The sequence below is a fragment of the Simochromis diagramma genome, unplaced genomic scaffold (genome assembly GCF_900408965.1).
Source record: "Simochromis diagramma unplaced genomic scaffold, fSimDia1.1 OVJJ01000389.1, whole genome shotgun sequence".
Classification (NCBI taxonomy): domain Eukaryota; kingdom Metazoa; phylum Chordata; class Actinopteri; order Cichliformes; family Cichlidae; genus Simochromis; species Simochromis diagramma.
Genome location: NW_024387227.1, coordinates 2459563 through 2474972, shown reverse-complemented (window position 1 = coordinate 2474972; position 15410 = coordinate 2459563). Strand labels below are relative to the sequence as shown.

At 38.7% G+C, this 15410-nt stretch overlaps 1 protein-coding gene across 1 annotated transcript in view; it reads right to left on the bottom strand.

Moving 5' to 3' along the window:
* LOC120746782 (voltage-dependent calcium channel subunit alpha-2/delta-3-like) overlaps positions 1-15410 on the bottom strand; it is a 36303-nt gene that overhangs the window by 4398 nt on the left and 16495 nt on the right. The window contains exons 12-31 of the mRNA XM_040052273.1: positions 14325-14438; positions 13242-13320; positions 10521-10654; positions 10079-10096; positions 8482-8553; positions 7647-7727; positions 7488-7562; positions 6476-6559; positions 6111-6182; positions 5951-6012; positions 5771-5838; positions 5401-5446; positions 5192-5289; positions 4945-5038; positions 3494-3589; positions 3255-3376; positions 2616-2693; positions 2470-2531; positions 2335-2379; positions 2182-2244 (exon numbers count right to left, since the gene is read on the bottom strand). Coding sequence (XP_039908207.1) covers positions 2182-2244; positions 2335-2379; positions 2470-2531; positions 2616-2693; positions 3255-3376; positions 3494-3589; positions 4945-5038; positions 5192-5289; positions 5401-5446; positions 5771-5838; positions 5951-6012; positions 6111-6182; positions 6476-6559; positions 7488-7562; positions 7647-7727; positions 8482-8553; positions 10079-10096; positions 10521-10654; positions 13242-13320; positions 14325-14438 — 1563 coding nt within the window. The remainder of the gene's footprint in view (positions 1-2181; positions 2245-2334; positions 2380-2469; positions 2532-2615; positions 2694-3254; positions 3377-3493; positions 3590-4944; positions 5039-5191; positions 5290-5400; positions 5447-5770; positions 5839-5950; positions 6013-6110; positions 6183-6475; positions 6560-7487; positions 7563-7646; positions 7728-8481; positions 8554-10078; positions 10097-10520; positions 10655-13241; positions 13321-14324; positions 14439-15410) is intronic.

Here is a 15410-nt window from a genome sequence, read left to right as displayed (position 1 = left end):
TATTTAAGCAGCATTAAGCATTCACAAAGAAACATAAGATGCAAGCTGGCTTTTTAGGGCATCAGCATGTACAGTTGTGGTCAAAAGTTTACATACACTTGTAAAGAATATAACATAATGGATCTACTGAGTGTCCCGTTACTTCTAAAACTCTGATTTTTCTCTGATAGAGTGATTGGAACAGATACTTCTTTGTCACAAAAAACATTCATGAAGTTTGGTTCTTTAATGACTTTATTATGGGTTAACAGAAAAAAGTGATCACATCTGCTGGGTCAAAATTATACATACAGCAACATGAATTAGCAATTTTGGTGACTTAGAAAGTTGTCAGTGAACTGAGCTTCATAGCATGGCCTCTTAACTTCTTGTGAGTGATTATGAGTGACTACAGCTGGTGACTTCTCTTAGACAGGTTAAATAGGGCTCATTGGATACAAACGCCCACAAATGCTACAATGGGAAAGTCAAAGGAGCTCAGCATGGATCTGAAAAAGCGAATTATTGACTTGAACAAGTCAGGAAAGTCACTTGGGGCCATTTCAAAGCAGCTGCATGTCCCAAGAGCAACAGTGCAAACAATTGTTTGTAAGTATAAAGTGCATGGCACTGTTTCATCACTGCCAAGATCAGGAAGAGAACACAAGCTATCACCTGCTGCTGAGAGAAAATTGGTCAGGAGGATGAAGAGTCAACCAAGAACCACCAAAAGGCAGATCTGCCAAGAATTAGAAGCTGCTGGAACACAGGTGTCATTGTCCACAGTTAAACGTGTTTTGCATCTCCATGGACTGAGAGGCTGCCGTGCAAGAAGGAAGCCCTTGCTCCAAAAGCGGCACCTTAAGGCTCGACTGAAGTTTGCTGCTGATCACATGGACAAAGATAAGACCTTCTGGAGGAAAGTTCTGTGGTCAGACTAAACAAAAATCGAGCTTTTTGGCCACAATGCCCAGCGATATGTTTGGAGGAGAAAAGGTGAGGCCTTTGACCCCAAGAACACCATGCCTACAATCAAGCATGGTGGTGGGAGTATTATGCTGTGGGGCTGTTTTGCTGCCAATGGAACTGGTGATTTACAGAGAGTAAATGGGACAATGAAGAAGGAGGATTACCTTCACATTCTTCAACATAACCTAAAATCATCAGCATGAAGGTTGGGTCTTGGGCGCAGTTGGGTGTTCCAACAGGACAATGACCCCAAACACACATCAAAAGTGGTAAAGGAATGGCTAAATCAGGCTAGAATAAGGGTTTTAGAATGGCCTTCTCAAAGTCCTGACTTAAACCCCATTGAAAACGTGGACAATGCTGAAGAAACAAGTCCATGTCAGAAAGCCATCAAATTTAACTGAACTGCACCAATTCTGTCAAGAGGAGTGGTCAAAGATTCAACCAGAAGCTTGTGGATGGCTACCAAAAGCGCCTAATTGAAGTTAAAATGGCTAAGGGACATGTAACCAAATATTAGCACTGCTGTATGTATATTTTTGACCCAGCAGATGTGATCACTTTTTTCTGTTAACCCATAATAAAGTCATTAAAGAACCAAACTTCATGAATGTTTTTTGTGACAAAGAAGTATCTGTTCCAATCACTCTATCAGAGAAAAATCAGAGTTTTAGAAATAACGGGACACTCGGTAGAGCCATTATATTATATTCTTTACAAGTGTATGTAAACTTTTGACCACAACTGTAAATAGCGTCTACCACAGTGAGGTGGTAACCACTGAGACCTGGTCAGCTAAATGTTGTGTAGCCGGAGCTATTTGTTCTTGGTCTGCAGTTGAAGGTTATGTGAATGCTCTGATGCACACAATGTAGAGCACTTATATTACCAGATGTTACTTAATGTCTTTGGGATTTTCTAAAGTGGTAAATGTATAGTTCACTCTTCCACTTTGATATTTCCTTTTGACACTAATGCATTTCAAGACTCAATGGAAAGCCATTAAAGGAAGAACTGAATGAATAAATATCATAAAGAAAATTTCTATGCCTAAATATGTAATAGAAAAATTTGCTAGTTTTTTAAATTTATATCTAAACTTGTGCTTTTCACAGAAATGTTAACACTGGACAAAGGAAGGTCAAAATCTAAAAAGATGAGTATTTTATTAAAAAGAAACACATTCTTCAAGGCAAAACTGGTCCTTTGATGTAGTTTAGTTGCACACAGTACCTGAGACTGTTCTTCTGTAACAAGAATAAATCCATTGTTGTCAATGAGATAACAGTTGATGTCCTGTTTGAAATGTGGATATAAAGATCATAGTCATATTTTCTTCTAATACCTTTCAGCACTCCTCAAGTCAGAATAAAGAAGCTTTCTTACCTCATTATCGCAGCTAATGCTACATTTTCCATCCAGAGCTGTACACTGAGCATATAAAGGACAGGTTAGTTTCATGCATAATCATGAGGCTCACTTTTGTATGAAAAACTGTTGTGACACTTGGTGTGTTGTTACCTGTCTGCAGGCAGTCCAGAACTTCTTCTGAAAGTATTCAAGCTTCATTTGGATCCCTACAGCTGAGAGCAAGACCAAGCAAAAGTGAGCTTGGACATAAGTGCAGCTAGAAACTAATGATATGACAGAACTTTCGAAGTCATTACCAGCAACAATTGGAGATTTCCTGTCATCGAGGAGCTGAATTGCTGTGCTGGCCAAAACCACACTTTTATTTTCTAAAGCTGGAGGAGAAAAGGAGATAAATACAGCTCAAGTTATAGTTTCTGCTCACTAGATGGCACCCTTTACCCGGCAACCGCACAATAAACCTAGTAATGGAGTTCAGTCTGGTCTTTTTTGCAGCCAGATGACTATAATAATTCGGAAATGGGTTCTGTGACAGAACATTTCAGGTTATGATGGCAAAGCCTGGCTGGATGCAGTCATTATTAACAGGGGAAAGGGGGGCAAATGTCCCGGAGAAGGAAACTGAGATCTCTACCCTCCAGATAGTAGACAGCACGTGAGCCACATTAACGGCAGGAAAGCTGTGAGGGAGATGAGCATCCCACCAGTAAAAACCACAGTCCATAACAGAGAGAGAGACGTAGAAAGACAAGTTAATGCCTACAGCAACCAAATGAATTTGCAAAATGTACAGTGTGCAATGCTGCATTGAGATGAACTTGTATATTAGAAGATACAGGAAAATTTACCAGCACTGTGGAGATAAATTCATGTTTTGTACATTTTTGTACAGGCTCATAGAGCTGATATTTCACACTCCATAATGTTCTGCATACCTGTGCTGAAGGGGATGGAGTAGACAAATGTGCCGGGAACCTGCTCTGCTGCTCTCTTGTACCACAGAGGGAAGTGATCGGCATTAAACACACCCTCCTTGTCCTCTGCTGTCAGGAAATCTCTGAGGAAGCATACAGAGTGAAACTGAGGTGAAGAGCAAAGGATTAGATTCATCAAGTACAATCACAGCCTCACCTCACGCTGAATGGTTAGAGAAATGTTGAGCAGTGGCACTCACCTGTTGGAGAGCTGATCAACGGGCACAAACAGGTTGGTTCTCGAAAGACCCGTACGTGTTCCCAGAAAAGCAATCTCCACTCCTTTGTCTGAGTTTCTGTTGATCGATTTTAAAGCAGTGAGTGTATGCCACAAAAACATACCTGCGCTTTGATTTTACACACTTTCCCTGAACATTTGTGACTGATTTAATGCAGCATGTAATTTAAATTTCTCTTTGAATACAGTATTTGACAAACTGGGTATTTTTACATAAGAATTAACTTAACACGGATGTTCTTATTAAGTTCATACTTGATTGCTTTTTAGTTATCCATGTAATTATTCACATATGACTTCTGATGCACTTAGTTTGATATTTTATCGGCAAAATTATTCATTTGTGACAAAAAATATTCAGCAGCTTTATCAAAAGGAAATTATCATCAGCTGCAAACATGCATACACATCTTACACATTATTCTAGAATTCAAAGTGTTGCATGATATCCTGTAACAGTGTAATAGTTGATGAAGAATTAGCTTCAGCTATATCAGCCAAAAACTGAATTATACAGATGTATTAATTTGAGTCTTACAAGGCATATCTTTTTAAGGTATGTATAATTTGAACAAAAGATATGTTATTTAGAATTAAATAATTTCATAATGTGTCAGAGATTTATAAATACTACTAATAATTAACTTCATATTTGGGTAAATGCTTCTAAAGTATTAAAGTGATCAAACATCAGCTACATCGAAGCACCACTGTGCATATGGCACTAACACAAACAGCACTTCTGACTTTGCTGGTAAAAGATGGCGACTGGATAATTGCTGCACTCCTACTTGCAACATGGAAAGTTTTGCAATCCATCATATCAGCATAGTCAATTAAAACTTAATTTAGCGTCGTGTACACATGCCACCAGATGGCTGTTTTTAACTCCCTGAGGCAACCACAAATTTTCTTAAATGCACAGTAATATATACCCCTGTGACTGATTAAATGAACACTAAAATCAAATAAATCATATTGTTTTCTAATTAAAAAAAAGAAACATATTGCATATCATAATTTTGAGTTTTGGGGGGGCTTTTTTTAACTTCTACAATCTAATCTTATTTTAATGTTCTTTTATTCAACATGTGTGTTGAGCATAATCTTTATGTGTTTAAATGTATTCAATTATGTGGAATGCAATGTTTTTTTTAATCTATGTTTTTAAAAGCAGACCCCAGGAAGACAATCTGTGCCTTCCTAATAAATAAACAAAACAAAAGATGTCAGTATTTACCCAGCAAACCTGCTGGGCTTCTGTAGGAACCCTTCACCCATCATTTACAGTGACATTTAAGAGTGCAGATGAATTACAAGCAATCTTGTGATAGTTTGGTATATAATGATAATCATATTATTAATGCTTTATTCACAACTACATCTCAGGAATAGGTACCTAAAGTTTCTTACTCTGACTTGTTGAGAGCCAATCCAGTCCAATAGGCCTCGAGCGGAGCAGTGACCACAGCATCAAATAAAACCTCCTGGATCAGCTCTCTGTCACCTGTAACATCAGAGGATAACATGGGTCTGATTAACTGTATATCCATCTCATTCAACATGTTTTTGTCTTGATCACACTTGATAGGATAATTACATTTCAGAAATTATAGGCTGCTTGTACTATGACTTGCTTATGTGTCACTTTATGTCTTACATTTGAGGTGCGGTCTGCGGCCCGTCATGAAGAGTTTAATAGCTTGAATCTGGGTCAGGTGACGATGTTCATGCTCCTCCTCTATGTTGCAGTAGGTCCTGCATCCAAAAGAGCCACACTGTCAGACCACAGGCCTCAGGATCCCTGGTGATCACAAAGGGGTAACCTACATAACGCATGAATGCCCACTCCCATAACCCCTGTGTTACCATTCGTCTGCCAGGGCGACATCTGGCTGTTCCAGATCACGGAGCCCTGAAAAACACAAGTCAGTAACGCTTCAGCAATGCCGGTCTGCAATGACTGAAACACAGAGTAAATTTACATGTGCAAGGATTTTTATCATTAGAGAAATTTGGTTATGTGTTCCTGATGTAAACGTCTTACTTTGTTGTGTTGGTACAAAAACTCATGTATAAATGGATATAAATAACCAGGTTTTATATATTTCCTGTAAATGCCACATTCTCAGGATACTCACTACAGAATACTAACCAAGTAAGATCTTCCTCACAAGCCATTTCTTCATGTATTTGTGAAGTATTCAGACTTAAAAGTGTAAATCAAAGAGTGGAGTACCTGCTTCGAGCGACACATTTCCTCTGAAGAAGTACTTTCCGTGACCTCTTGAGAGAGCTACTCCGACACTAGAGGCACGCACCGAGAAGAACATTAGCCTGAGTCAGTCAACGTTTGAGTAGAAGTGAGACCTAAACTGACAGAAAGTCATTTATGAATGTAATAAAACTTTTCTTCCACCTGAATGGAGTTCCTTTGATGTCAGTGTAGTAATAGTCATTGTGCATCTTTAGCACACGCCTCTGAAAGAATAACAGATTCATTCCCTCAGTTCAGAGACAACAAAGAGAACATTCTCATTTGTTATGGAGACACTAAGCGTCTTTATCTGCAGCCTCACCCCTCTATCCACAGTCTTCTTCACCTCCATAGAGAAGGTCCCTGTCCTCCTGTTCACCATAGCATTGCGTAGCTAGAAGATAAAGCAGAGAGGGCAAGGCTGGGTCACTGATCATACTACCAGCCGGTGCTGGATTTCAATGCAATTGCACTGTGTTGCAGAAAACTGAGCAATCCCACCATGGCAATTCGTATGCTAATTTGATCTAATAGAAACCTTTGCCATTACTGAACAAAGTAATAAATGTGTAATTACAGTGTGTAATGAAGTCACTGATTTGCTTAATATTGCAGATCCAAACACATTTAGTGGTTCATATTCTACTAAACATAAAGGCTTAAAACGATATGAATTTTGGCACATACTATGCCATCTTTGTCTTCCCATTCCACCTCCGAGAGATCCACACTGCTGTAGTTGGGCTTCCTCCTCTTCTGACCCTCCTGATACTGCATAGAGGAACACAGCGTGCACAACTTAGTGACCTTTTTAGTGTAATATTATTTTATTTGAACTAATAGCTTAACTTAGGTTCAAACATGTCATCTTATCTAGCCTTATTCATCTGTTAAACATACACATAAGACATAATTTATATAATAATTTTATAATATTAAGGAAATAGATCAATCTAGAAATCATTATTTTTCACTGTAATCTGTCTTTCATGTTGCACTTTCAGAATTAAGACCTACTCTTATTTATCAAGTGCAGTTATTGAGGTTTTGCTGAGTAATTATTTAACAAATCGACTGTGAAATGAACACTGTCAGGTAAATTAAAAATAATTAATATGATTGATAGAAAATCCACGCTCAAACAACTCTACATCGATGCATTAAACTTTAACATGTCAAACTTTGCTACTGAATGTAGTCCCGATCCACATGAAACAACAAGTCAATGACTACGACCACAGCACAGTTTTAGCCACAAAGAGACACAAAGAACCAACACAGACCAACACACACACGCACACACAGTTGCACAGAGAGGAATAGCACTAACACTGGCACACACAGATCCACTAGCACAGCCATAGCTCCCGAGGAACCAACGGTGCCAGGGCGAGCGGCTGTGATCTCTGCCAGCGAGTGTTAAGTTACCTCTGGGAAATCTCAGGCCAGCCAGCCCTATGAATGGCCTTTATCCCTGCATGCATACATCAAAGGAAAAGGTGGGGATTACAGACTATACGAGCCCATGTAGCCTCCTAACCAGATAACACATTTGTCTCTGCGTACCCTCGTGGGAGGTTCATATTTTTGGTTATGCATACAATAGCATGGACAAAAGAAAAAAAGGAAAAATAGGGTCAAGTCAGGGAATGCTGTGAGAATGTTCAGGTGTAAAAGTAATGCTAAGAAAGTGAGTTACCAAAGGCCTGAGGTCCGGATGTATCAGGATGTAGCCATTGTTTGTGATGGCAAATACATATCCATGGATCCCTAACTAGAGACAGAAAATGAGATACTTAAGGCAGAATGAAAATATGCATATGAATACATTAATCTAGCCCAAGACAGCTGATTGTACCATATGTTTGGGGATGAGCTTCATCAGCTCCTGCAGAGGGATGTCTGTTCCTACCACCCCCAACAGAATACCCTGGTTCTTCTGCATGAAAAGATTCAAAACACATACACAACTTTAGATGAAAACGGCGTTTAATATTCAGTCACCCAGCAGTGGGAGGATATCATTGCTCTAGTAAAAGGTGTTTAAAGTATGAAAAAGTAAGTTTAGTCTTTGCTTTGCATAATTTAAATGAAAGAGAAGGGGCATTTCACCTTGTCAGTTTGGTAATTCAGTCCACCAGGGGTGTTTTTAAGGTATATGCAGAAGATAAAGTCAGAAAGAAAAATACTAAGGTCTGGTGCTCGCACTCTGATTTCAATTTCTCTTTATTGTTCATTTTTTTCAAAAGTTTAGATACAAAAATGTCTTTTTGTCAGAATTTTTACACCAAAGAAGCCATAGTTTGACAAATTTCTTGTATTCATATAGATTTAAAGTGGACCTATTATGTTCATCAGCCCTACATTTATATGCCTGAAACCAATTAGAATAGCTTTTTCACAATTTCCATATTAAAAATAATCTTTATTTATCAATACCAGAGCTTTACAAAGCCTATAAGTTTATCCATGACCCTAAAACAAGCAGTTTGAGCACTCGATCATTTTTAAAACAACTTTCTTCTGACTGCCTGCTCTTTAAAAAAGAAGATTTGAACATCAGGGGAGTTTTTGTGCCCACAGCCACATATAGTGATTGATCTCACCCACAGAGACGCGACACACAGCCGTTATGTGAAATTTAATCATCAAAACACCTAGTAACTAGCTAATAAATGCTATAATTGACTCACAGTTTCATTCTTTGTGCTGAAGACAGGCATGGCCACTGTAGTTGTCAAAGTTGGGCCCGATTTGTCGTTCAACTGAAAAAAAAAGACACAGAAAAAAGCAAAAGAGGGCTTTATTATTTGTAATAATAAAGCAAGGGAAGAAAAATTGTATTGAAAAAAAAAACACTCTGTCCCCTAGATAGGCTCTGATAATCAAACATAATTAAAATAACTTTTTCTTTTTTAATTTAAGTAATTTAATTAAAAGCTCTGAAACTGACAGGAACCAACAATGCATTCATCCACAGAACATAAAACTTTCATTAAACTTTCTTCACCATCACATTTGATACATTTTAAGACAAGTTACATACAAAGCATGCTGCCTATGTTTATGTTGACACATTTTGTTTATCAGCAGTACCTAAAGTCCTGCAAAATTATATTAATGACATAGATTATGTAAAAACAATAAATCTGAACCACCCAATAAAGTAGTTAATTGGTAATAACGATACAGCCTAAGTTACATATAAGTGTGTTATTAATGTATTTATTAAATGTGTAAAAATTGATCCCATAACACAAGACTGATGTGAAAGGCAGGGGCGGAATTTATTCCCTTCACATAATATACAACTGTAGCATCCAAACGGTCCTGAAGAATTACATGTAAAATGAACTGAGACTGGTTAAAGCCTTTAACTTGTCAGACCTGAACCATGTGCGGCTCATGTGCTCAGGAGGATGAAGGCTGACATCAGCGCATGAGCACCATTAAAATAGGTCTGCCTTTCCCTTACATTGTGAAATGGTACAGCTGAGCATGCCTGTGTCCGTGTTTGTGCATGAGCGTGGTTGATGTTCAGGTTGTGTGTGTGTGTGTGTGTGTGTGTGTGTGTGTGTGTGTGTGTGTGTGTGTGTGTGTGTGTGTGTGCGCATGTATATATGAAGCCAACGAGCTGTGAACTGCTGTGTGTACAAGCTGGCTTGACAAAATGAAGAATGGAGGCTCCTTAAATTCATCACAGCACACAATGGAAGAGAAAACTGGCCTGCTTTAGTCCTTACAACCATACCCACACAGGTACAGCAATGGACACCTCCATCGCTCTCGCTCTCTACCTTCTTTCCTTCTTTCCTTCTTTCTTGGTCTCTCCTCCAGTGTCAGTTTTATTATGGGCTTTAGGAGATAAAGTGCAATGATCCACAGAATGATGAATGGTGTGTCTGAGGCTGAGATACAAGAGCACACACTGCAGAGGACAATCTCCCAACCCTTTCTGTATGTGTGTGTAAATGTATATGTGCGTGTGAGAGGGAGAGTGTGTGTGTTTTAGTGTGTGCATGCTTATTGCCTCCATATTGGAAAGAAAGACAATAAATGCTCCTCTGCTGTTTGTGCCCCTCAGAGCAACCCCCCGACTGAAGCATGACGTCGAAAGGCGAGAAACAATGGGCAGGTATTTAACCTCTCAAGTCACTTCTGCTTCATATAATATGACTTGTACTTTTTTTTATATCCTGCCCATGATGCCTTTTCTGGTCCTACTTCAGAACCAGATCCACAGCACAAGGCCAGTTCTTGCACAAGAAAACGAAAACTTTGCTGACGTACCTTGTGGGCCAGGGAAAGCTGATGGGGAAGAAGAGATACACAAGGATTGAATCATCAGTGAAATAAAATCTGCATATTCTGCATCGACTTTGTGGACACAGATGCACACTGGGGGGAAAAATCCATGCAGATTAATGAAGCTCATAATGAGGAATCATTCCAGCAGCATGAGGAGTAATGATGAGAGAGCAGACCCACACATGTGAATACTCATTGTACAGTACAAGAGATGGACAACACAACATGAAAACCTCATATCATGTAGAACAGCAACAGGATACAGCATTTAAATGTCTCTGAAACAGACAGTTCGACAAATCTGTTGCTTTATTTCTGATGCTCAGGTATTTTATGAACAACGCTTTCACACCAGAAAACTATTGTATACTTGAATAATGAACCAGTAATATTAATTAATGTACAATACTTAAGATATACTTACAGCACTGTCCACGTAAGCCTCAGTCCACACTGTGTCGTGCTCATGATCGATAACCTTTGGGCGGCTCATGACATGAAGATATCTCATGACGTTCTCCTGAACATCAGCTAAGGTTGAGATCTGACTAAAATATCCTGCAATGACACACACACACACACACACACATTAACCCACAATCACAGCAAAGACACTTCCGCAAGAGGAAGGATGTGATCCATAAACTCATTAAAGAACAGCCCAACATGTGGAGTATTTAACACATCAAATGCAAAATTTACATCTAGTGGTTGGAACAACAGTTCCTTTACTGAGGTAAAGTAAAAAAAAAAATAAAAATACAAGTGAAAACTCCAAGTTCGCCAAACACATCAATGAACAATCATTCATAAAATGGATCTACAGGAATTTTCATCTTAAGTACAGACAACACGATGTAGAAAATCACAGCTTACTAAGCAGAGCATCTATGTGTAAACTATGCCGTTAGGGAGGGTCCTTCACACTCCCGTATCTAATGTATTCATATGTGTTATTGTTTTAAACTTAATTATTAACATTTTGCATAAGTGCATTAGAGACTTCCTGATGCTTTTTTTAATCGACTATCATGACCATAGTGTTAAATTCCTGCTTATTACACAGAAACCGCCACAGGTGTTTCCAGGTCGTCATTACGATTCTTTAAGTGTGCTTTAAAGGTTTATTACCTGGCTATTAATATGTTATTAAGTAGAAACAAGCTGGTTTGCATTTTACAGCTATGTTTTCTACTTATTATGCAGAAACTACCCAAGATATTTCCAGGTAATAGCCTCACAAACACACAAGTTTGGTTTAATGGGATATTCGTATGTTATTAAATAGAAACAGGCAGTTTTGCATTTTGCAGCTCTGTTTCCTGCTTATTACACAGAAACTACCCTGGTTAATTGAGTGGTTATAACTTAGAAATGACCACCTTATTTCTTTCTTGTTACCCTACAATTACCACTTTATCACAGAGCTATATGTCCACATTGTTACCCCAGTTTTGGGGCCCTTATTATCCTGTTACATAAATTTCAGAGTACTATTACTCAACTCTAACCACTGTTGCTACCATGCTGGTACTTGGATATTATGTAGTTATTACTTTAGTAATTGCATAGTAATAACTTAGAAATTACTATATTATTACGCTCTTGTTTCCCCTTTGTTACCCTACTATTTCCCCTTTATTACCGAGCTGTGATAGAAAGTGCTACCGAGTTTCCTGATGGTTATGTGGGAGTGTTTGAGTTATATGTGCGTCCAACCTTGAGATAAACTTTTTTATTAGCAGTTTTCCCTCTGCCCCACTTCATTCACTGCAGCAGCAACACATTCCTCCCACACAGCGTGTTTGGCTTTGTTTGTCAACCCTTTACCATTCGTTTAATTTCTAACAATTTAGCCCTGCTCTTTTGGTGTGAGGCTAAATCCAACCTTTGCTAACATGATCTAGGTAAGAGGAGAGATAAGTTTAAAAGATATTACAGATCGCTGGTGTGTAAACTCCTCAGCATCCTTAGACAAATCAAATGTAAGGACACCACTGGGGATGGTCTTCAGTCTAAGTCCATTTATGAATGCAAAAAATAATATTTTAAATTTAAACTTTATATTAAAACTTTTTAAACTATTATATGTTTTTGCATGTTTTTATTCACACAATTAATAAATTCTATTAGATTTATTAAGGTGATGTGGTGCACTAAAAAAAAGAATTCTGAATCCTAAAGTTAATACAATTTCAACATGCTGCACATTTAAATCAGCTCATAATACCCACCGTGTGTAGTTTTTAATGACTTAACAACCCAGCATATATCCATCAATCCATCCATTATTTCAATAGCTACTTATAAAATTCAGGGTCATGGGGAGGCTGAACCCAGCTGTCACATTTCAACATTTCCAGGAAAAATGACCCAGCTTTGAACTCACTGTCTTCACTGATGTCAACAGAAATGTCAGCAAAATATAAGATTGCACAAAACAGTATCTCTCAAATATTTTGTGTATATATTCCATGTTATTTGACTATTATTGGTGTGTTTTAAAACTTCTACTGATTATATTAAAATTAAGTCTAAAATAGCTTTTAATTCAAATATGGTTCCAAACCAAAAGAAAGTACCTCAAAACTGTGTTAAAGTACACTACTGCCCTCCTGCTGATGTCTCTGCTGGATTGCACAGAGCCAGTGTTTCTGTTTAAACTGAGTGTCACCTCCTGCTGTTGCTGACAATGTTTTATATCAGACATGTTGGGTTATAACGCAGCGGTGGCCTGTATGGGAAGGAGGTTTGTGGCTTGTCATTCCACAATCCCTCTGTGATCTGTTTTCCTGGCTGTGACTTTCCCTTCCAGAGGGCACTCATCTGGAGCGTTGACGCGAGGGAGCCATCAGCAGTGAGCAGCCAAGAGGAAGACACTGACAGGAAGAGGGATTAGAGCAAATTGACCTCTGACCCTCCCAAGTGCCACTTCATTGCCTCTTGGCAGAAAGAGTCTGAGCAAGCACATGCATATGCGTGCACACACACACAAAACACACAAAGCTACACATACATGTCCAAACCGCACAGATCCCAAAAATCCTTAATCTATCATATTATTGCACACAAGCGCAGCATCAGACCCTGTTTGACACTCTGATACGAAGCTGTCTTGGAAAGTGTTTATCAAAAGGTCTCCAACCTTTGTTGGCGCAAGCCATCCATTTAAGGTTATCAGCAAATGCAGACTCTCGTCCAATCAGGTAAGGGAATAACCGGACCTGTTTAAAGGACACATAGATGACAAGAGTTTTTGAGAAAGAAGGATTAAAAAACATGCAAAGTGATGTATCTCCTCAGTGCTTCATCTTCCTGTCCTGATTCTATCTGGTTCTGGAGAAAGAGGAAGCTATATGTTCTTTTAAATTCTCAGGAGGAAAGTGTGTCTTTGCACTTTTCTTTTTTTAGCCAATCCTTTTTAGTTTATTTTTATTTTTTCATCTTTTTTTGAGTTTATGTATTCAAATTAAATAAATTTTCCTTTGTTATTGTTTGGGCATGGGGGCATGTACAACTGTCCTTCTGAAGAACGCTGCGTGACACTTTGCCAGACCTGTACGGCTCATTGGCTCCAGATGCTTTGCTAAGCAGAAAGCATATAGAAAACACTGAAAGGCTGCCATATAGCAGCCCTCAGGGTGTATTTGCGGGGTGGGTGGGTAGGATGAAGGGGGGGGTGCCCTGCCAAACACTGCCCGGTGCTCTGCCAAAAGCCCCACACATATGCTTCACAGGACTGAACAAAAGCCCTTTAGCTGTTGTTTTTATGGCTCTGTGAGCTGCACAGCAGTTCATTTCATTTTAACTGCATTTAGGTCTTACTGAGAAAGACCAACAAAAGATTTTAAACCCAGTATTGAATCCACGAAGAAGTGTGGGGAGAGCACAGCAGAGGGGTAAGAGTCCTTTGAGCCTGAGCTGCTTGTACATGCAGTGCCCTTGAAAATAATTAATTTCCCATGCTTTATTCCCTGAGCTGTAATTCATCAACACACTGAAAAACATCACATTGACAACGATTTTTACACGAGTGATAATGAATTAAGAAACCAATTCCTCAAAACATCAGACCGGAGCTCCGGCTGGGATAATGTAAAATGTACATTTGATGCAAGAAAACTGCAGTGCAAGCAAAAAACTGTGATGCTTACAATTTAAAATTAGACAGAAAAGACAGTGTGATGGAGACGAATAGAAGGAGAGAGAGACAGCGGTTAAGACTCACTTTTCTTTCTGGCCAGTTGTATTTTTCAAAAACATCGTCATACATCTCAGTTGCCCCATCAGTGACGAGCATTATGGCCTGACTGCACACGCTGCCACGACCAGTCTGATTGAACTAAAGTACAAGGGGGGAAATGCATGACAGTAATATAGCATAACAGAAAAATCAAACAATATCTATGATGTTATTTACACATGAAATAAATAGAACTAGCATTATGTTGAAGTAAATAAACCTGAAAAATGTGGCACACTTGACTCAGATGCAAGAAGATGCAGTGCAGTAATTAAGTGGCTTATTGACTTGTAGCAGTGTAAATGTGAAGAACCACAGGAGTGTGAAGAGACAAGATCACAGGACAAATCCTGCTGAGCACACCTGTTCTTAACATATAATATGCATCTTTTCATTTCTGTTATCATTGGAGGACAACAAACAGAGACTGTGGCTGTATGTGTGAGGTCAGCATGACTCAGTGTCAGGAAAAACAAGGAAAAGGATGAAACCCTTGGCAGGTGCAGGTATTAAAAATTAGTTAGAAACATACAGCATACAGCAAACTCTTCTGATTGGGTAACTTTGGGTAAGGTTTCATCTAATATTAGAAAACGGAAAGAATGAAAGCAGTGACTAATGTGATCATCCACCACATCTGAATGTTAAAAAATGGTTTTAGTTCATCGTGTGTTTTTGCTGACAGGAGATCTTTTAAACTGTCAAAAGTAAAACATGAGAGTGGCGACAGTGAACCAGTATAAACATTATCAGGAACACCAATTTTTTACTTTGATTAGTTAGACCTGTGCCTTTTCTGACAAATGCCAGCAGAAAGCTCAGTTGAGATGTTGCTGGATGCCTGTCCAGCTGTGCTTGTTCCTCTTTTCAGGCTGTTGACTTGCTCGTTTTCTGCCAAGCATCCATTCTTTCTTATAAATTCTAAACTCTTGCTGTTAAAGAGTTAAATCCATATTCTTTTTTCAGAAAATATATTATAAATTAGTATTGGCAGAATGTTTTTTGTGTTTGCTGTGTTACGGTACTTTTATATCACTAGCTTTGTAAAGCAGTTGAATTTTGTGTGTGTGC